Below are 22,888 nucleotides of genomic sequence, written 5' to 3' on the forward strand. Positions count from 1 at the left end.
AAAAGTCTTGATTGACCACAAGCAATGAAAATGATGCTTAAGGACAAGCTGAGCAGTAGACACAATCAGGCTGTGGATCGGGCCTTTGTAGTGGGCTCTGTGGAGGCTGATGTTCCAAAGAGAGGTGGCTCTCTGGTAGATAAACAGCATGCAGCAACACAGAGCCTCTTGACTTATCAACAAAATGAAAATTTGAAAATGATATTCTACGAGGTCATCTTTGAAACCATTGCAGGCAGCCAAGCACTTTATATAAAGACATTTTGCTCATACTGCCAACCACTTGAAAGGTCTACGCACAGTACATTGCACACACTTGGGTTTCAGTCCGAACACACAGGGTTTTAATACAGTGCAGACAAAGGAGTGAATGGGCCTCTGATGTCACACATTACCTTATTGCTAAACACACTCAGTACTGAAATTACTGAACATGGAAAATTAAGAGTTTTCAATGCATTTGTCATTTTTATTTTGCTATGCAGAAACATCATTCACCACAGGGTGTAATGCAGTTGACAGTGTAATGGAGAATATATCTTTCTGAAGGCTATTTATAACTAAACACTAAATAGTTTTAATTACAGTGGAAAGTCTGTACAGTTTAAGGCTTGGCTCTGAACTAGATTGTAAATATGGACCATATTTGGAAATAAAACTCCTTTTCAAGTAAAAGAAGAAAAGAAAATCAATGAAACATATACAAGGAAAGAGAACTCAGCAACAGAACCTACTGGGTTTTCTGGGAGTGAAATTTCTTAATATTATAAACTAACAAAAGCACAGGTTCTCTTCCCAAAACAATGACAATTTACATATTTGAGACTTGTTAGAGAACTCTGGGTAGCTTTCCAGATTGAGTGCGGACCAGAGCAAACAACGAGGAAGAGATCACGTGAATGTGCTAAAATCAGTTCTACCTTTTGAAGGATTAAATTAGGTACACAAAGCAAGAGTGTAAGCATTAAATATTTCCAGAGGGTCAGAGAGTCTCTACCATTTGTGGGTGAGAATAAAACAACCAGATGAAACAAGAACAAGATTCAAGTTGTTTACTGAATAGACTTGGTTATTGGCACATCTAATATGGGATAAATCGGACACACCAGACCTAGACAGCCTCTAGCATTGCACGGTCATCTTCCTGCATCTGTAAACAAAAGGTCTGTCACCTAAGAAATTGCAATTTTGTTGAGACTTTAATAATAATAAACTATGAAAGGCATGAACTGTTGATGTGTTACATGAGATCACAGTTTATATTGTTGGTGGTGAGCGTGCAGGTACAGTGGAAAACGGAGACATTTTGTGAAAAGTAAAAATGCTGCTCATCTGTAATTTTATCGTTGCTTCATGCACTATCAGTTTAGTGATGCTGATTCAGATTGCTTTATTGGGGAAGATCTCTCTGCCAGGGTCTTTGCGGATGGTCAAGGCCAATTCTTCTGGATTGGGATGCTCCATGGACAGATACAGTCAGCGGGGTTAGAAGTGGCAACTCCTTAGAGGCTCTGGTTTTCCTAATGGCTCGCAAATACTGGATTCATGTGCAAGCTACGTTATTCCTGTAGAAAAGAGGTTGGATTAGTTACTCATTTGAAAATAGCTGTGAATTCTGCTCAGGTCAGGGTCCCAGGGGAAGTCACTTGCAGGCGAAAATGCTCTTTCTGCAAAGACACCCTAATGCTGCAGCCTGTGTCACTGTCTGTGATGTGCTTTCTCATAGTGATGACAATCACCCAAGTGGCTGCGGCTGAAATCTGTTTGCTTCCCATTTTCCCCGATACATTACTCATTGAATAGAAGTGACTTTAAAATTTGTTTTCTCCAAGTGGCGCTACTCATCAACCTTAAGGTTTCTGAACCCGTTGTAGAGAGCTGGTTCATTACACCTCTGCAGTGTTTTGTCCCATAAACACACAGGAGGCTCGGCTGTTGCATCCAGCATTCAGAGCTCTCTAAGGGATGCTCACAACCCATGAGTCCTGCACAGTAGGTCAGCACGCATGACGAGTCTGTGCACTCAGAGACGTGGTGTGTTCAGGAGGTGGTTGCACAGTGTATGGCGAGGCATGCGGTTTTTGGAGGAAAACAGGACACACGGTTGCACATCTGCCTCTCCCCAGAGACAATAGTACAAGTCATCATACAGAACACAGGAAGTAGATGGCATCCAAAAAGGAAGAGTGTGCTCAGGTTTCAAATTAAAGACAAGAAAAACACCCCCCAATCATAAGCAGGCTGTGACCAAACAGTTGAAGAGCAAGCTTTGGAGGACGTTGTTATCAAAAGGAAAAAGGGGTCTACTTAATTCCCCTTTACTTGGAACAAACAACTTGCACCTCTTAGAACAAAACTGCATTAGTTCTGATTAAGCCACAGGGCAAGTGAAGTCAGATCTGATATTTCAGATTCGGTTAATGAAGAGAGTGCAGTGTGCAGGTTAGAAGACAACAGTGGTGAGACTGCTCAAGCAGTGACTGCTTTTCCTTTCCCCTCTCACGGGCGGTAGATGCAAAGCACTGCGAGCTGGAGCCTTACAGTCTGAGGCGGACTGGTGTCCAGTTCTCCATCCTCTCAGGAACCAGCCCCACAAATGCCAGTGAGGGAGAAAAGGAGAGGAGGGAGCAGGCGAGGGAAGAGAGGGAACCGGCCCATGCCACATGCCAGCCGGCAGGCCAGTGGTCAGAGGTGCTCTTACCTCGGTCAGTCCTCTCCATCTTCCGGCGTGATCTCGGTCTCTTTATGGACCACTACTTTGGTCACTGACATGTCAGGGTGCTGCTCTTTGGCTTCTTTAATTGCCTGAGCCAGCGCCTGTCCCCGGGAAATCACAGAAGGGCAAAAACAAAAAGGAGGTGGGACGTGTATGAGCGGCAGCGAAGTGGAGACTTATGAGCTAAATCTGTATCCATCATTTACACACGAGGTACAGCAATTACAAAAGGAACCGAGAGTCACATATGGGAAAGTGAATTCCGAAAATTTCTTAGGATACATGCTGGGCTGGAGGAAGAGCCTGGGGCACTGCGGGGCCAGCATGGCTGCGCCTGTGTCCGCCAAGGGAACTCGGGCCGCCTGACAACACTACCTGGTCGTGGTCAATGTCGGCGTCTCCAGTGATGACTATTCTCTTCTCAATCCTGGTCTCTGAGATGCCTCCCTTCACAGTCTGGAGGAGACAAGGAGACGGCAGGAATTACTCACCGGCAGGAGCGAACCATCGCCGGGGAGGGGTGGCAGGGAGGGGGACAGCTCTAGGCAGCGTCCACACTCAGTCTTCCAGAGCTGAAATAGCGGACCGCTGCAGTTACGGAGCAAATGTGATTCCAGAAACGAGGAGACAGAGGAGCCCTTTGGGCTTGGGCAGCCAGGGTTTCCGGAAGGCCTGCCTTGTGCCCAGCAGCAGAGGGGGCACTGAGTGCAGGGTGTGAGCAGAAGCTGGTGCATGGGGCAACCGCATCATAAATATGGAAGCTGGAAGAGCCCCCTTTGCAGGGAACATGCCTGGCACCCCAAACATCAAGTCACTGCCCCGTCGATCAGGAGCTCTCGTGGGTGCCTCCCCGGCTCCACCTGCTTACTTTGGTGATGTGCGTGGTGGTGGTGGTGCTGGTGGTTTCCGAGGTGATTGTCTGGGCGCTCATCAGCACGCCTGGCTCCAGATCGGCTCCGGGATCGACCTGAGCAAGCGGAGACACACAGCCCTGTCTACACAGCCCGCAGAAGCCTGCTGAGCCGCGTCTGAGGTGCAGCCGAGCCCTCCATAGCCGTGGGCACCGCCTACCTCTGAGGACGCGGCTACCTGCACACTGAACATATTCAGGGGAACTGGAGTCGCTAACGAACAGGTGAGGCCTTCTTTCCACCTCTCCTTCCTCCTGAGTCACAGAGCAACAGCTGTTCACACAGCATTTACAGCATGTTGTGCAATGATTTAAATAGCACAGGAGGAAGAGTGCAGGCCGCAAGCAAGGGCTGCCAGAGTCCTGAGCGCCTGCAGGTCGGGTCATTCACTAGGTCCAGGACGCCGACCCAGAAACGAGGAGGAGGGAGGACGCCTGCCTCGGCGAGCACTGTGCCGTCGGGTCTGGGAGCTACTGGGATGTGCAGGAGCTGAGCAGCGCTGAGCTGACCGTCCTTGCACTAACACACAGGTGCTTTGGAATTGTGAGCAGCAGACAATGGCAGGGACGCGCCCTCGTTGCGGTGGTCACTGGGCTCAGTTCTGAGGCCTTTTCTATGTTTTTCCCACATGTTAAGATCTGGTGAAGTCCCCTGCTTGCCATGTCAGAAACACGATCACAGTTCTTACTGACGGACATGGTCTGGGTGCGGGACCCGTGCCGGAAGTCTCACCCATCAGATATTGTAGCTTTAGAAGGAAATGCCCAACAAGGAGTGGTCCTCACAGACTGTCTTACCTGGGATGATTCGTATGTGATGGTTTTTGTCTCTGTGTGAACCACTGGCACTTCCTTGGTAGAAATTTCTAGTCTGACACCTCCTGGAGAAACACTGCCAAAACTGACGGTTTCCGTCTGCATGGCTGATGACTGTGCAGGAGACAAGTGGGCAGAGTGGCAGTTAGTCTGAACAGTCCTGGGTTTCTCCTCTCTGCTTTGGCATGCTTTGGTACTGTAGTACTTGACGTAAGCACAAGTTAAGATGAAACAAGTGTCTAAGTATTACACTGGGACTCGGGTAATGAGACACATGACAAATATATTTCAGTCTCCTCCAAGTCCATGATGTTTGTAATACAGAACACTCCAGATAAAGAAAACATTTAGAGGGCTGGAGATTTAGCTCAGTGGTGCTCGTGTCTGGCTCACAAGCACAAGGTCCTCAGTTCTATCCCTGGTACCAAAAGAAAAAAAAAAGAAACAAAAAAACAACCATTGTCTTTATGTCCCACTCTTCCATCTCATATACTAATTTTAGAATCAAAACTTTAAATAAGACATCTAAGGGCTGGGGATTTAGCTCAGTGGTGTCCATGCTTGACTTGAAAGCACAAGGTCCCGAGTTCGATCCCCGGCACTAAAACAAACACTTAGTTGTTTTTGTTTTGTTTTGGTACCTGGGATTGAACTTGGAACCCTGTGCTTGTGAGGGAGGCAGTAGAACCAGTGAGCTAAATTCCCAGCCCTTACAAACAAACAAGAAAAAAACTAAATAAGACATCTAATAGTTTCGAAAGACAGAACAAAGTATTAAGACATCAGTGCTCCCCACTTATCTTAGGACTCTAATAAAAAAGAATAAAAAATAACTTCTTGGCACTTGGAACCTGGGCAAATGTAATTTTGGTCTTTCTTCTGGATGAGTATATTGACGAGAAATACATCTATCAAATTTTCTAACATCTTGGCCAACCATTTCTCCCTCTGGGTCACTGACAAGAAGGATGATTTCAGTGACAGAAGTCACTTCCTGGAGTTGCAGGTTATTAATAATCGACAGATGTCCATGGTGCCCTAGAGCTGAACACCACACAGGGGAAACCCAACCGCCATGCAAGATGGAAGGAAGTGGAAAAACAAACTACACACAGGGCAGGTGGGCAGTGAAATCGAGCCACGCCGTCTCCTTCCAGCACATCGCCCACTGGTACAGCACTGCGGCCTCCTTACCTCGAACTGGGCCTTTGGCTCCGGAGTTTCAGAGACGGGGACGGCAGCTCCCCGGTCCTCCTCTTGTTTGTGGGAGGCAGTGGCTGTGTCTTCCTGTCCTAGGTCAGGCTTAGCGGCCTCTGTCCCTCTCTCCGCGCTGGTGTCCACGGCCAGCGCAGAGCCCTCCTTCGCGGACTGCGCTGCAGTCTCCGCCTCGGTCCCCGCCGTGTGGGAAGCGTCCCCGCTCGCGTGCATCTGCGTCACGCGGCTCTCCTCCACCAGCACCGCCTCCTGCACCACCTTCTCCGGGCCGAGCGGCTGGTGCTGCGGGCTCACCTCTGTCTCTGCTTCGCTGGACTCTGTCTTGGTTTCCACCTTCTGTATGAGAAAGACAGAGGCGTCAGAGTGACTCTTCAGAAACTGAACAAAACAGAAACAGAACCGCTCGCGTGCATCTGCGTCACGCGGCTCTCCTCCACCAGCACCGCCTCCTGCACCACCTTCTCCGGGCCGAGCGGCTGGTGCTGCGGGCTCACCTCTGTCTCTGCTTCGCTGGACTCTGTCTTGGTTTCCACCTTCTGTATGAGAAAGACAGAGGCGTCAGAGTGACTCTTCAGAAACTGAACAAAACAGAAACAGAAGCAAACAACTGAAGCCACCGCTCACTAGGATGAGTGAAGACTGACAGAAAACCAGCTCTGGTGCGTGCCAGCCCACACACGAGGACCCATGCTGCTCCTCCAAGACGCCCACAAAAGCCACAAACCAAAGAGGATATGGAAACATCCGAGCACATTCACATCAGTTTTGGCTGTTTTCTCAGAGGCAAGAGAGGAGATCTAATGCTTCTGAAAGTTAAACACTACCCAATTTTCTCACCATGATTGCCTTTTGAACACGTGGAGTACAGCCTTTGTTTTGTTTTGATACCGGGGATCGAACTCGGGACCTTGCACTTGCAAGGCAGGCAGCGGAACCACTGAGCTAAACCCCCGGCCCATGGAGTATATTCTTGAAATGGAGCCAAAGGCACACGACAGACACATTCCGTGGGCAACCGGTGAGGCCCTGAAGGCAAAGCAACGCAAAACACACCCGCCATCGGCCACAGAGGCAGAGAGCGGGGCAGAGAGCGAGGCAGACGTGCACATGCAGCAAGCAGGGAAGGAAGTAACGGGCCACCTGCACCCAGCTGTGCGCAGTGGAAGCCACCCCGCCTATGAACTCGGTGGGCTTGCGCGCCGACTCTAATAAACTGAGGATTTCAGAGCCATCCATGAGCTTTTCTCCAGAAGGCTGCTTAGTCTGAGTGAAGAGAGAGAGAGACAGAGTCAGGACGTCAGGGAGACCATGGGGCGCACAGGCATTCACAGCTCCTTAGGCAAATCGTAGGCAGAGGAAGAGGGAGGAGGAGGAATGAAGGGATCCGAGGAACAGACTGGAAACAGAAAAGAATGGGAACTAAAACAGCAAACTGGGGTGGCCGTGAGCTCCCAGTGGGTAAAGCGGCGTTGTCAGGGTTGAGGGGGAGCCGGTTTAAGCAGATCTTTTCCCCTCCATTGCAAAGCCACAGCAGCACTACCGCACCTGGGGGACGCACAGCTGGAAACGAAACGGGAAAGTGTCACAGTGGGGATTCTGGCCGCGGTATTGATTTAACCATGAAAGAAATAAAAAAGCTGGGCTGGCTGCTCGCAACCCAAAGCCAAGCAGCGAGAGAGACGGGAAGGCTCAGGGTGGAAGGGCACTGCCTCGAGAAACGTCATGCTGGCATCGTAAACCGTGACCGAATGACAGCCATTGGTTACCACCACTCGGGACGCCGCCGACTCGGGGACATAGTGAGCAGTGGCCACCGTGACGCCGGGCTCCTGGGAGTATCTCCACTCAGACAGGCTCTTCCTCCGGGGACCAAAGAGCCCCACTTTTAACACCTCGCCCTCTGGAGCTTGCTGGGCTTTACTGAACCGCACACTTTCTGGGCGTGGGTGGGCGGCCACCTCACCCGTCTGCGTGGGGGTCCTCTTCATGTCCTCTTCTGGACTCTGCAGACGGGACTCGGCTTCCTTGATGGGCGTGAGGGATTCTGACAGCTTCCGCTTCGGCACTGGGAGCTCGGGTCCTCTCCTGGACGTCTCATCAGCCAGGGCTTGCAGGACCTCGAATTCTGCCAGGACAGGGATGACCTTCCCCGGCTCCGACACCCCTGTGTCCATCTTCTCGAGCGCGTCCAGCGTGGAAGGCTGGGGTGCCCTCTCCCCATCCCTCCCTCTCCCTGTCATCGTAATGACTCTTCCCGACACAGTGTCGTAGGATTTCCCCAGGGTGTACAGCTTCTGTGTGCTCTCTTCCCTCAGCTGCATCTCTCGGGCCAGGCCTTCGAAGGTGTGCACCTCCATCATGCTGGACTTCAGCAGGTCTGCCGGGATGTCACCTGCTCTACTGCTCACGGTCACCACCTTGTAAGTTACAATCTTTCTCGATTCACCATCAACTACCTCAGTGGGTATTTTGTCTACAATAACCCAGTCCTCTGTGCCCTATATTTGGAATACAAAAACTAAATTAGAAACTTTGATGGTATCTCATTTCTAAAATGTGACTCCTTTAAGGAAGGGGACATAAAAAGAATGGAGATGTTACGTGCATGTACCCCACTGCCCGTGCTGCATGTAATCATTATGCGCTGCAAAGGTATACTAATTAACATTGTTTTAAAAAAATCAGGGGAAGAACTTCAGGGTAAGAGGTCTGTGTTGGGTCTGCACAGGCCTGGTGGTTTTATCTTGTAATCATGGCCTCAGTCTCTCCTCATCTGAAGTGTACTAACTATGGCCTTCAACTTGAAGTACTTTCTGCAGGGTAGAGCTGCAACTTCAGATGCAGACGTTTCTTTAAATTGGAACACATTTTGGTGGTGCAATTTGCAAGGACTGCCTTTGACCTTATGGTATACTTCTGATTATTTTGTATTTCAAGATGAGATCACATCACCAAAGTCGTGCAAGTTACTGAGCTTAAGGTGTATGGACCCAGAAGAATAGTTTCCATGTTAAATATACTACGATGCTTGCTGTAGTGGTATTTTCTACAGAGAATTTGGCACTGTTCTACGTATTTCTGTATGTGCCATTTTCTGTGTTTGTAAATCACACTTCCATATACAAGAAAGCAAGTCCATGGCTGTACTTAACTATCCATTAACACTGAGTGGGCCCAAGTTCAAGGAAATACTTCAAGGAAGTACTTCTCACCCAAAGGATCCTTTCATACATAAGCCTTAGTGGTGGGTACATTGTTCTGATCTTAATTGCAACTGGAGTTCACTGTCTCAGAAGTTGGCCCTTCTACTTTCCTTGGTAATAGCTCCAACAAGGTGGAAGAAGTAAAATGTAAAGAAACTTTTGCAGTTAGGGAAACCTAGGATGATGCAATGGGTAACAGGCTAAAGCGGGAAGAGAATTCAGACCAAGAGTAAGGCAGCACTTTGGTTTTCATTTTAAGCTAGGAGATGTCTCTACTTTCATACTGATCACAGCCTGAAAACTTGAATTTTGACATAAATGTACCTGAATAAAAAATGATCACAGGGTGATCTACATGTGGGTGTGGACTAAATGAATGAAAAAATAACCTCTAGCGCCGATGGGACAGTTTTCTGGAAAATTATTTGATGAGAAGTAGTCACAGACCCAGCAGAATCTTGTTCTTGTATTTTCTTTGTCATACTCGGCTATTGAGAAAACCAGTAGAAATTCAGAACTTTCAAAATCAATCAAGGTCACCTAAATTAGCACCATTCCCTGGGTAAAACAGGCAGTATACAATTTCAGTAAGATTATTATCAGAAAGCAAAATCATAGTTTCAATCATAATAAGCAGAGCCAATCATCTAGAAGTCATAAAGAGATGATATGTAACCAAAATATTAAGGAAATTCTTTTCTATCTTCCCCAGAATCTAAGCAAAAATGATATACCTACCTTAGTTTAAACCAGATACATTTCAAAAGGAAATAAAAACTAAAGACACGTCAGTGACCCACAGAAAGAATAGTTCCTTTTGGGAAATCCTGTAAGTTTGTTTTTTACCTGAGACTCAAGGAATGCAGAACTTCCTTGCTGCAAAAATATAACTTTTTCAGAAATCTCTGTTTCTTCTTTGGTCTGTTTGAATAAAGGGGGTTGGGTTGGAGAAAAGGAAGTAGACAGTTTCCAAAAAGGCAAGTTAGGAAGAGAGTCCTTTTACACACACACACACACACACACACACACACACGTATATATGTATATACTCATAGCATTCATTAAATTTTTCTTGAAGAAGCAAATTATTTTTCACTAATTTGAAAAATGGTATGAAAGCCATCTCAAAATCAAATTGTTATTCCAAAGAGTAATAGATTATTTCCTGACACTGGGTGCTTACATGAACCAAACATTTTTTATTTCTACAAACATGAAACACACAAGAGTGACAGAAAGAATTTCAGATGTGAACACTGTTTGTGTCACAGCTGTGCATGAGACTGTCAAAGTGATTATCAGATGGAAATGTGAAGAAACTTGGTAAGAACTTAAGTGAAGAATAACTCCTCACCCTAAGTCTAGTATTTGGTTGTGTTACCTGCTCATGCACTGCCTGTTACAGGTAGTGAACTACACACAAGGTTCACTACTTGCTAATTTGAATAAATCCTAGTTACATTAGATTCATTTCTTTATTGTGTCACAAATAAAAAATACTCAAAATATGAACTTTTATAAAATGGAATTTTGTTTGTTTGATTTTTGGTGTTACTGGGGATGGAAGTCACTTAGATAAATCCCCAGACCCCCCTTTTTTTCTTTCATTTTGAGGCAGTCTCCATAAGTTGCTAAATTGCCCAGTGAACTTGGGATCTTCCTGCCTCAGCCTCTCAGAGTGCAGAGATTACAGGTGAGTCCTTTCATGCTCTGCTATGAATAATTTTTAGAAGTTAAATTCATTATATCTTGGTGGAAAATTAAGTAGGTCAAACCATACTTTAACTTATAAAATTGGAAATAATGAAGTAAATATTTGATCTTGTGAAATATTTTACTTTTAAATTCTTTTTTATTCCTTTCTTTTATATTAAGTCAGCATAATTCAAGGGGGTAACACAGTAGCTACTGAACCTATCTCTGCACAGCATGTAATTCCACACAGCAGGAACAGAAGGTATTTTGGAAAATTAGGTCTAAAAAGTGATCAAGGAAAGTTCAAAGTTTCTGGAAGAATGGGATTCTTTAAATATATTAGAAACAATGTAGATTTATGGAAATGTCTATCATTCCAGCTTCTATGTCCCTCTGCAAGTACAACATTGAATCAACTGCCTGAAAAACACACTTGCAGGGAGGGGGATGTGTATGGTATCCTCCCACAGGGCCCACTGTCAGCTTTTGACTGTGCCAATCTCAGAGGACCCTTCATAATGACAGATGAATAAATCATTTTCAAAGGAGGAAAAAAAAATACTATTCTGCCTCAATTTTCAAGGAAGGTCTTCAAAAAGATAAAACATGGCATGTGGAATCACTAAATGTGGGTTTTTTTTTTAAAAAAACCTTTCAATCATAGCCTATTTTCCAAACAGAAATGAGACACAGGAAGAGAAGCTCAAAATTATAGGTGTTCTTTGGAATAACATTGCTGGGCCTTTAATTATAATCACTGAGCTAAATATTATTCCTAAAATGAAAACTTAAAAAAAGAAAAAGCTCAGCAGCTTACCCTGCTGTCTGAAACAAACTAACTTTAAAACTCTGTTTCATCATTGGAAGTATCAACATAGGCTATTGTGTATGTCAAAATAAAAACACAAAATGTAAACGGAGAGACCTTAGAACTTAATTCTAGGGGTGGTCAACCTCCCCACCCAGTAAGTTCAGCTACTAGAGAAGTGAACAGGAACCAAGAAAGAAAATCTGATCAGGTAAAATGCATGTTATTCAAGTTTAGAATAGTCAGATGTACACCCTGACCATCTCATAGCTACCTAAACATTCAGCTGTATCTCACGCTTGAGAAATAATGTCCTATGCTGGCGTACATAATTCATAAAATTGCCCTTTACTCTTGGGTGATTAAGGGTTTCTACAAATAGATTTTAGGGAGTAGGTAAACATGAAAATATAGAATTTGTGAATAATGGGTATTTAGCCTTAGGGATTACTGTACAATGAACATACCTGCAAATCTACATCTCACTTGGGAAAGAGGACAGCATTAGTACTGCACGTGTCTGAGTGGACACTGCATTATGAGGCTTGAAAATTTCTAGACTCCAAGTAACCACTAAGGAATACGCCTCTCTCACGGACTGCCTAGGGGTGTCATACAGAGCCGTCACAGGACACAGCTATGCACAGATGCACAGCTAGAAACCTGCACCGGCCTATCCTACCCTTCCTACAGTTGGTGGGCCGTGCCTATGTATGTTTTTTTTCTCTTTTCCAATGTTAATGAGAACTTGAGATTATTTAGGCTTTGGGGGCCTCCCTGCTGCTTATCTGCTATTAATTCAGAGATCTGAACCTTGAAGCCAATGGCAACCGAATGCTCATTTTATATAGTAAACACACAGAATTCTCAGAATATAATCATGATTATTAGCACAGTATATTCTAAAGCTCAAATTTTCTTTTGTTCCTAAATTGGTAGTATATTAAAGCCATAACAATTACTTAGGATTCAACCACTATAGATTAAAAAAAAAAAAAAGAAGATGGCAACATTAAAAATCAGAGATCATTAGATTTTTTTTCAAAATATTGTTTTACCACAGATTTACCAAAAAAAGCAAACTCCACTAAGTTTGGGGTCACTGAATCTAAGTTACAGCTGGTTCTGACACAAATACTATTATCTTGAGATAACAATTTAAAAAAAATTAAGATAAATATTTCCACTTAGAAATAGCTGGGCTTCTTCATAAATTGGCTGATTACTGTTGCATGAATTTAAAGTGGGCCATATTAAATAATAGCAATCGTAATCATTAAGCTTTGTTGTGAATCTCATTGTCTTGGAGCCCGAGGGATCATTAGTAAAGCACACTTCTGGGTGTGTCTGGACTAAGCATGGTGTGTCGTTCTTGTCTTTCTCTCTTGGGTACTGCTCCCTGGCTCTGCTTCCCAGCCCTTAGAAACTAAAGCAGCTTTGCTCTCCCATGTTCTTTCACCATAATACTTGTGCATCGGAGCCAGCAACCATGGACTGAAACCCCCGAAACCATGAGACGAAAACACCTCTACTCCCTTAAGTTGTTGGAATTGGATTCTGAGTCCCAGTGAGGAGAAAGCCGACTAATTCAGTAATTTACTTTGAAAATTGCCTCCCTCCAAAATATGCTTTGTATGTGTTTAGTGAGAAGGATAAAATGATCTTTTATGCTCTTCACAAAATAACAGAAGCCATGGCTTTAATATAAAAGTTGGCAGTGGGCAGGGGATTTAGCTCAGTGGTTCCGGCACCTGCCTCGCAAGTGCAAAGACCCAAGTTCGATCCCTGGTACCAAAACAAAAGCTGGCAGTAATTTACATCCTAAGAACCTTCTGATTTGTTCTTAAAACTATCAACAGGGACCCCAGTGGACTATGACCTTGGAATTTATCAGTGACCAGCAGGTCCTGGAGAAGAACAGAAGGGAGCAGAGGCCACTGTGCCTGGCCTGGGGATCCTGCCATTCCACCTGGGCAGGCTGGTGCCAGAGCTCTGATGTGCCGCATAGTAGCTCAGCAGAACCTCCTCAGCAACCAGAAACAGCTACCAAGCCTGACTTTGGCTTTTCCAGCCCAGACAGCCAAGGCTCATCTGCGGAGGATGTTTCTTTGATCATGCTGAAAAATCCCTTTGTGGCCTTCTCCAGGTTTTGATTTTGTTGTCGTTTTGTTTTTGCGCTGACACAGAAAGGGCATTTGCATGCAGGTGAAATCCCCTATAGTCAAAACATCACCTCTTTAAATCATTACACTCCTGGGGTTCCTCCAGCATTATTCTCTAAGAGCCAAGATTTAATCAGAAGGTATAAGAAGTAGTTTAATGGCTCTGACTTTCAGAGTCCCCTTGTTCATTAGTGCCTTCCCTCAAATACTCTATTACCTAAATTTCCCTCCCACTGCTGGTTCTTTAAGTGTTGGTAAGGGAAGGGATGCTTGGCTCTTTTTGTTTGTTTTGCTTAGGGCACTGTTTGTGTGTTTATATAAATTAATCAGGCATCTGACACATTTCCAAAAGACAGGAGAAATAGTGTGAGCCACACCTGACCAATCACTGTAGAATTTGTGACGGCACAAATGCAGGGACTGTTATGTTCGAATCACACAAAACATGAAATTTTTGTCTCTTGAAACTCAAGTAGTTTGAATGGAACTGGTGTCTAATGGAACAGGAATAGGCTGGTAATAACACTTCTCATTAATTCTGCATAAAAGACCTTTGCGAAGTAATTCAAATAGATATGTGCTTCTTCCCTTCTCGCTGGGACTGGTACCCTCATGGAGTGATAGGGGATCTTGGCCACTTCTGATAAGCAGCTTTCAAAGGCGGTGCAGAGAATGATCAACAAAGGGTGTAATTTGATTCTTATTTTCATTCCAAGGACTTCAGCACTGCACAGAGACCACTGTTTAAAGGCCTTTTCTCTCCTAATGGGCCTGAGTTTTAATTTTCTGGTCTGTCTCAGCTTCCTGAACAGATACTTGACAATAAAGGGGTCTTGACATGAAGGGGGTTAATCACTACAGTGCTCAAAAGATGCACTTGTGAAAACACCTTTTGAAAGCAAGAATATACCTAATGGTAGACTGTAGAGGAGCACTGTAGCAATTTGGGGGTCCCGTACAGTGACCCCATGAAATCGCACTGGTAGAATCCTCCCGAGGCTGCATATCTAGAGAGCTTTCTAACACTGAGAAGTCTTACCTAAAAAAAATTTCTGCCCTCTATCTTCCCCATTAAAAAAAATCAAATGAGGCCTGGGATTTAGCTCAGCGGTTCGGTGGCCTGCCTTGTAAGCGCAAAGGCCCGAGTTCAATCCCCGGTGCAAAAAAAAAAAATCAAATGAAACAACCAGATCTGAGTAAAAATCAAATAAAACACGATTTTACCTGTAAAATCCTAGTGTAGTCTAGCACAGTAAAATGTGTTATGAAATGCTGACTACTTCAGGCCAACAACGGATAATCTCTAGCAGGTCTCATCAGCATATCTGAGTTTTCAGGGCATTCCTCGATGCAGAAGGAAGTATATTTATAAAACGTGGAAGGTACTGAGCTGCTACCTCAGTGTCCTCCACCTGCGACACCTAGGCTTATGGTCAGGACTCCAGTCTGCCCGTGGACTTCTGGTCTACCCCGTGTGATCCTCCTCCTGTACATAGAACCCTGCAGCCGTCCTTTGGGCCACCAGGCACCTTGTCATCTATAACAAGCGGGGAAGCTCCCTGCTCAGAAGCTGCCAAACTCCTCCTGGGTCCAAACCCTGTGGAGAAAGGTCAGTGAGTAGGGGACAGTTCCACCCCAGTGAGGACTGCACACTGACCTCTTCAGGCACGAGGGGCTCGATCATGGGTGCATCCTCCTGCCTGGCCGCGAGCCGCACAGGGGAGGTGGAAAGCCTCTTCTCCCACTCATTGGTCACGGCAGTCTCTGTGGAGGTCTCTAAGAATGTTCTCTTCAGCTCACTAATGTTGGTCTGATGTTTCATCAGTTCATCTTGACTTTTATCTAGCTCCTATATTCAGAACGTAAAGAATCCAACAGTCAGCTTTCTCATTTGTTTTGCTTTTTGCTTTTTTTTTTTAAGTGTCAATTCATTAGTAGTCAAAAGAAAACAGAACTTTGATCAGGGCTCACAACACTACCACAAACACTCTGGTGAAAATGTGCTGTTTCCAGGGAAAAGAGAAGAAAGATTCCACACAGGGTTACAAGTCAAAAGGACTGCAAAAAGCAAACTACAAGGAGAGTCATTCACATGTACCCAGAGAGAACTACAATACACGGAGGGAAAGGGATCTAAATCTAGGAGAGAAGGAGGGATCACAGTGAGCCAGAGGTCACCCCGTTGGTAACAGGTGGGCACACAGTTCATGCAGGCAGTACGAGGCCACAGGGACACCACCAGGGGACACAGCACACGGCATGCACTGGTGTGGACCAATACCAACCTCTAACATAAGATTACTATGTTTGACATACACATTTTCACCCTTTATTCGCTTAATCAGACTATTCTGAAAAAAGTGGAGAAGAAAGGGAAAGGTGAGGGCCAGCATCATCCAGGCGCCAATGCCGTCCTACACACCACCGAACGGACGCGGTGCCAGCCACAGAGCATGCGGAGGGGCCGGACCCGCAGACAAGGACTTGCCACGAACTGGTTGGGGATTTTGCTTCGTTTTGAATTTTCTACCTGTGCCTTGAGCTCTCCATCTTCCTCCTGGTCCGACTGCCAGCGTCAAGAAAGAGTGGGAAATAAAGTCTCACCACGCAGGTTTTTCTAAGACAGAACAACTCTGATCTCTATCAACTCACACTGCGCAGGTCCCTAGTGTGCTCTCTGCCCACGGACAGAGGAACCACCACAGGCTCTCACCCAGGAGCCAGGAAGCTTAATGGGGACAGATGGGTGACGGGCTCCTCGCAGTGGGTCTCTGGCCTTAGGGGCAGCACAGGGGCCTCCGCAGGCTGCTAGCAAACGTCAGCAGTGGTCCCAAGTGTGCAGGGTGCAGGTCTGAGCACGGCTCCCATGCCAAATGACAGCGGCCTTATCGTGAATACACGGCCACAGTAATCCTAAAGGGCTCAGCGTGTGGGCCAGAGAACTGAATACAGCAAGTGCCTACGTTTAAAAATTTCTTTGGAACCTGAACTTTTTGGAACCTATACACTTAACAGGCTTCAGAGGGGAAAGGGCCGATGTGGATTAAGTGAGGACAACCAAAAAAAGGAAATGGGAAAGAAACAACAGCCAAGAACACTATCATTTCTTAAAAAGTGAGAATAGAGAAGGTTTTGAGTTAAAAAGCTCCCACATTTAAAATAAAGAAAACTCCTAAGGCTACTCAGTTATTCTTAGTTTCCCAATTTTAGGAACATATCAAATCTGTGCCCTGGTTGTGAGTGGCAGCCGCCAGGTGAGGGTGCCTGGCACACGGGGTAAGTGGGGAAGCCGTGTCTAAGTGGCTGTGACCCAGGGCCTGGGCTGTAGCCTCTGCACTCCCAGTGGGGACCTGGAGTGACGTCCGTCCATGGGGTCTCAGGTTTCTTATCTGCCGACAGGACAGGGATTTCTGCTCGGCCCACCCCACATGACACAGCTGCTGTGCTGGCCACCGAAGGAAGGGGACACAGGCACACGGGGCTGCAGGACACCCACGCCCTAAGTGCTGGTGCGGTGAGAATTCTTCAGTGTGGGGTTCATAGCTCTTGCACTGTATTTTTAGGCTTCTTAATCAACCTAGTTATACATACTTGCATGCTGTAAATGTTATGTAATAAATTTAACAATCACTACAGTATTTGATACTTCTTGCACCTGTAGGGTTTTGGTACCATTTATGGACTGTACTAACCTGTAGCCTCCTTGTAGTGAGTGCTTACAAAATCAAAGTGTAGTTCGGCATGAACTTGTAACAGATTGATTTATGCTTGCTTGAAAGAATCTGAATAATGGTTTTATAATACTATACTATTTGTTATGTGTTACTTTTAAACAATTGTTATTTTAACTCTGGCATTTCCTAAGGAAGAAACTTAATGAAACGCCACTATTCAATCTTGTTTTCTGAAGGCATTTTCAATGAAGTGATACACGGATGCCACTTACAGAAATTTTAGTTGTTCCTAAATAACCAATTAGAAAATACACTTATGATCGGATGATATATGAAAAAAAAGCACACAACCTAGAGTTTATCACAAAGTAAAAACTAAATTTGGCTAGCACAATTGGAAATAAACATCTTGACTTCTATCACTACACACAAATATCCATTTTTACAGATATTTTAATTAAATACTAGTAGGGCAGATTTTAGAAATGACACAAGACACACAGAGGTAATGTGTTTTAAAGAATAAAGGAGACATACTAGCACAGTATCTCTTGTTCAGTGTGCTTGCACTTTTTCATAGCTTATTAGTAAACTACTAAAAGTAGGGTGCAGGGGGCTGGGGATTTAGCTCAGCAGTTCAGTGGCCTGCCTTGCAAGCACAAAGACCCGAGTTCGATCCCCGGTACCAAAAACAAAACAAAAACTAAAAGTAGGGTGTAAATTTTCTTTTCCTTAGAGAATTCATTCATGAGTGACGTATGCAGTCACTAAAGGCTATCAAATGAGTTGAAGGTGTCATCCTGTGTAGTATGACTGACCACGTGGGACTGTAAAGACACACTCATGTCCCCAGCCACTAAGCACACTCAAGAGACCGCCGCCCTTCTCTCCAAGGACCAAGGTTTTATACACAAACAGCCTTGCCTTGGAAGGCGTAAGCAGTATCTTCAGTTTGTGCAGGTGCTTCGCAAAATGGGACCCTCAGGGCTAACAGCCAGGACCACCAGAGAGCCTGTTAGAACAGACCTCCTCAGGCCCCGTCCAGCACTTCTGAATGAGACACGGGCGGGGCCCTTGCAGTCTGACCTGGCCAGCGCTGCAGGACCACAGGTCCAGGCCGGGCAAACACACTTAACGCCTGCTATGCAATTCAGAGCGGTTCTCACTGCAGGAGCTCATGCACATCACTTGAACACAGGGCTGCCCCTGGGGCACTGTGCCCAGGCCCCTGGGAGCTGGGTTCAGCCATACCCACCTCTGTGGCGGTGGTCTCCCCATCGGCCGCGGTGTCCGTGCGCTCGCTGTCCGTCTGTGGACCGCAGAAGTGATCGGGTTCCAGGAGGAAGGCAGGGATAGAAAGCAAACCCATCTGGTCAGACAGGGAATGTGCAAGGGGCCGTTCATTCTGTCTCTGGGAGCTGCGGCACAGGACCTCCCTACAGGACCAGGACCGGGCTCTGGCCAAGCTGGGGAGGGGCCAGACAGGCGTGGGCCACAGAGCCCCTCCCAGGAGGACCCCAGGGCTGCCTGATCACCACCCTGACAATCGCCTCCCAGCCTCAGAAAGCTCATCTAGCAAAGCCTCACGGGACTAAGACTGAGGTTAGCCCATGTTCTTAATTCTAGGCACATTTTAAAGGGTAAAGAAAATAAAAATTTCCATGAAACGCTACTGTAACTGAACTGGGCTCTCAGCTCCTCCTTTATACCATGGGGGTAATTTGCATCCGCTTGGACCAGCGGCTGTCTGCACTGCCTCAGCGACTCACAGGCAGGCTTTGCATGTGGGAAAGGCCTGCTCAGTTTTCCAGCAGCAGGGCAACAGGTGTCTCTCAAGGCTGAAGGCTCTTTATTTCACCCCGCTTTCCAATATGAGGAGGGCCGAGTGTGTATTCAAACATTTTGTTGCAAAAATAACCACTCAAATGGTGCAAATAATAATGATAATAAAGGAGAGAGAAAGAGAGGGAGAAAGACATCTACTTAGAAACAAATAAAACAAAGCACAGCATTTGACAGAGCCTAGATTTTCAGGAGAGAATTGGAATAGCAATTTCATGATTTAAAAAAAATCTGTTTCGAGGGGGTTTAATAATTTAAAAAAACTATTTCCTCGGGTAAAACTGCAGACACTGACATTGAAATACAATATAAATGCCCTAAATATTAGCTGACTTTCCCTCCAAATGTCAATGTAAAACTGCAGACACTGACATTGAAATACAATATAAATGCCCTAAATATTAGCTGACTTTCCCTCTACAAATGTCAACTATTAGTATAATTAATATATATATATATATATATTTTAGTATATATAATATATATAATTTTGTGATATATACACACACACACATATATATGTATATATGCTTTTATTCAATACTGGGGATTAAACCCATGGCCTTAGCATTAAGCTACTTCCCAAGCCCTTTTTAAATTTTTTAAAATTTTGAGACACTGTCTCACTAAGTCATTAATTTGCCTGCATTGGGCTCAAACTTGCATCCTCCTGCCTCAGCCTCCCAGAGTGCTAGGATTACAGGCATGTGCCACCACACTCAACTTCATGATTAATATTTTAAAAATGAAAACCAGAACCAAAGGCTCTACAGTTTTTATCTGGCTCTTAAAGTCATGTGTCCCTCTCAAGAACAAATCTCAGGAGTTCTTGGCAGGACTGCAAGTTTTTATTTCACAGATTCCTAAAGGAGGGGTCCGAATGCAGGCTTGGAATGGGCATCCCAGAGGAGGATGGCATTCTGGGCCTCTAGGAAGCCAGCTGCAGTAGGAGTGATCCTCAGCAGATTCGTAAGGCAAAGTGGCTGGTAAGGTTCTGTGGCCCGACTGCCTTGGTGAACACCTGGGGCAGAGAGCGGCAAGCGGTTCTCCTGTGTGGCAACCAATGCTGTGTTTGGCACAGCCTCCCCGCCTGGCACCGCCTGTGTGGGCAACTGCAGAGGGGAACTCCAGGAATTGGGTTTCTCCAAGAGAGCCGCCATCCTTAGTGTTCTAATTAGTTCTACCAAAGACACCTAAGGTTCCCGAGGGTTACTGTTCTTCCTTACATAGATAACTTTCCTTCTTCAGGAGCTTTCCAGTATCTTAGCACTAGAGTTTTGCTGTAGATCAGAGGGAAGGGTCTGGGGTCAGACAGACATGTGCCCGCTACTCAAACCTGTGACATATTGGGTATATTTTGTATTATAATCTTAGTTTCCTTTTTGGAAGAAGGAGTTACAGTAGCTTTAACTATACTGGGAAATGCATACTAAATATTTTATGTGCAGCTTGACATAAAGCCAAAAATTGCTTACAATAAGCATAATCCATGCATATTAACATATTTTTACATAATCACGTGCAGTCATTTTCCTAGGAATACACAAATATCTTTGGCCACATTCAAACTCCCTCCAAAGCTGCCACGTGGTGGCTGGCACATGAAATCCAAGCTACTGGAGAGGCTGAGGCAGGAGGATTGTGAGTTCAAGGCCAGCCTGGTTAACAAAGAAAGACCCCATCTAAAAAAATAATCATCTCTAGAGAGCCTGAATCAGGAAGTGCATGCCTGGTGAACAGTCAATAAGGGAAGTAACAAACAGCTTTCACGACAACTGTTATTTATATAATGTACTATGACTATCCAAAACTGCAAAGCAAACAGCATGTCACAAGGTATCACATCATAACTGTTGTTTACATAGTTTAAAATGTTTTAAATCGGTTATTTTTTTTCTTACAGATCAAACTTATCTCTTTTTTTTTTTGTATTATCAAAAATCACAGAAATCCACATTCTTTGTTCTGGTGAGCTAACTGTATTTTATGTTTCCTTATAGATGATTTCATGTTCTGTCCCTTCTTATTGGGCCATTCTAAAAGCATAAAAGAAAACAAAAATGATTGGCCAGCCACTCTGCTGCTTCAAGTGACTTCTGCACTGGGGTTTCACTCTTAAGAAAGGCTGGGGGACTGATTAAGCCACTAGAACACATAAAAAATATAAAGAGAATCACCAGCATTAGTGATTTTGACAGAGACAAACTGTATATTAAAAAGTCATCCAGTTTAGCTGCCAAAATGCTGGAGGCCTTGAGAATAAAACCAGCCATGTAATGGCAATTTAAAAAACAAACAAAAAAACAAGGCATGACCTTAATACCAGTTCTTCAGCAGAGGCTGAACTACAATGAGCAGCTCTTAAGCCCTGGGGTTAGAAGTCGGCACCGAGCAGATGGCCATGCAGAGTGTGCTGTCGGGAGAGCTGGGATGACTGAATGAGGCCACTTTGGTCAGCATCAGGGCCTGGTGTCCGAGTGTGCAGTGACAAGGACAGTGAGGACCAGGAGCGCCCTCTGTCTCTACCCGCCTTCAGTGGGGAACTGTTAGGATTTGTTTTGCTGATGTAATGCAGACACGCCCCAGTGCAACGTTAACTCATGCACCAGGACAAGGAGATTATACCCTGGATTAGGCACAAGATCTGTGTGGTTGGCTGCAGGAACGTTCAAACGGTTAATCAGAATTTAGAAAAGCCCTCTTAGGCTTGGTTTTATGTTAGCTCAAGGGCTAATTCCACTACTACAGGAAAAATGGAACTGCAGGCCGGAAATCCGCTAAGTATTGTAAGCAGTCTGTGTGCACAGCGCTGGACAGTGCTGGCGCGTAGCTGTACTGTGTTCCAGGCCTGCACTCTTACGATTGAGAGAAATACTGGTACTTAAGTCTAAGACTGACAGTTGTCTAGGTATGAGAAGCACTGGTGTGTATCTGTTGGAGTTAACAGTCAGCCGTAATCCAGGAACTCTGAAAAAGGTTCTTACACAACACTGCAATACCAGTGGAAAAGCCAACAGCCACGCACTGGGTGAGACCGCACACAGGGGCAGTGCTGACGCTGTGATATATAAGGGGCCTTGGGTTGCAGTTTCGGTACTCAGTCTCTAAAAGGCTGGCCATCGCTGGCCTAAATGTTCATGGAGAACATTTGTGGGGTTGTCACCGTTTCCCCCATTTGCTGCACAGAAATGGTCACAATGTTGCTAACTATGGGTCCCTAAACACCTTCGCAGACCTACAGTCACAAGTGCACCTCAAATGATGACCTTGCAGCAGGGGAGCGGACAGACTCTCTTTTCCCTGCTGCCTTGACTCTGATATGTTAAATGCTAGGAGCATCTGGCTGGCCCGCTGCCTCCGAAGCCCTTGTCCCATGGGACGGGAGAGCTGGGGGGAGAGGATGTGACGGGTAGCACCTCCTCGGGCAGCTTCCAGGCTTTCCCCACGCACCGCTCCAGTCCACAGAGGACGGCTGCGGTGCCGGTGGCGTGGAGAAGCTGCAGGAACCGCTGCGCTGCCTACGGCTCGGCTCGGTCCTGTATCCAGCCTGCCTGCGACAGATGTCGCTGCCGTGGGCATCCCTTCTGCGCCCCGCCTCCCTGAGTGGCGGCACTGTGGGGAGCTCAGTCTCCAGGCAGGAGCCGAATCTGCAACCTGGGTGGCCGACCAGGACGTACACACGCCACGCAGGCGGGCGGCTCATCCCCTCTGCCGTGCTCTGAGCTCCCCCGGAATCTCGCTTTTGTGGGGAGCTCCTACGAGCAGGACACCTAGCCTCAGCCTGACCTTTCGGGGCTGACAGATTCCGTGAAATTGGCTTGGGGGGCTGGGGGCGGTCCGGGGTCGG

The 22,888-nt window shown here is 45.9% G+C and overlaps 1 protein-coding gene across 1 annotated transcript in view; it reads right to left on the reverse strand.

Moving 5' to 3' along the window:
- Window positions 1-1,395: 1,395 nt before the first annotated feature.
- Window positions 1,396-22,888, reverse strand: part of Epb41l3 (erythrocyte membrane protein band 4.1 like 3) — a 138,527-nt gene continuing 117,034 nt past the window's right edge. The window contains exons 15-24 of the mRNA XM_033757577.1: window positions 18,455-18,508; window positions 16,056-16,091; window positions 15,183-15,374; window positions 6,798-6,920; window positions 5,637-5,993; window positions 4,425-4,556; window positions 3,585-3,683; window positions 3,092-3,172; window positions 2,702-2,817; window positions 1,396-1,565 (exon numbers count right to left, since the gene is read on the reverse strand). Of these exons, the coding sequence (XP_033613468.1) occupies window positions 2,707-2,817; window positions 3,092-3,172; window positions 3,585-3,683; window positions 4,425-4,556; window positions 5,637-5,993; window positions 6,798-6,920; window positions 15,183-15,374; window positions 16,056-16,091; window positions 18,455-18,508 (1,185 nt within the window). The 3' untranslated portion in view covers window positions 1,396-1,565; window positions 2,702-2,706. The remainder of the gene's footprint in view (window positions 1,566-2,701; window positions 2,818-3,091; window positions 3,173-3,584; window positions 3,684-4,424; window positions 4,557-5,636; window positions 5,994-6,797; window positions 6,921-15,182; window positions 15,375-16,055; window positions 16,092-18,454; window positions 18,509-22,888) is intronic.

This window comes from Fukomys damarensis, unplaced genomic scaffold (assembly GCF_012274545.1).
Source record: "Fukomys damarensis isolate Sample0158 unplaced genomic scaffold, DMR_v1.0_HiC HiC_scaffold_30, whole genome shotgun sequence".
Lineage (NCBI taxonomy): Eukaryota > Metazoa > Chordata > Mammalia > Rodentia > Bathyergidae > Fukomys > Fukomys damarensis.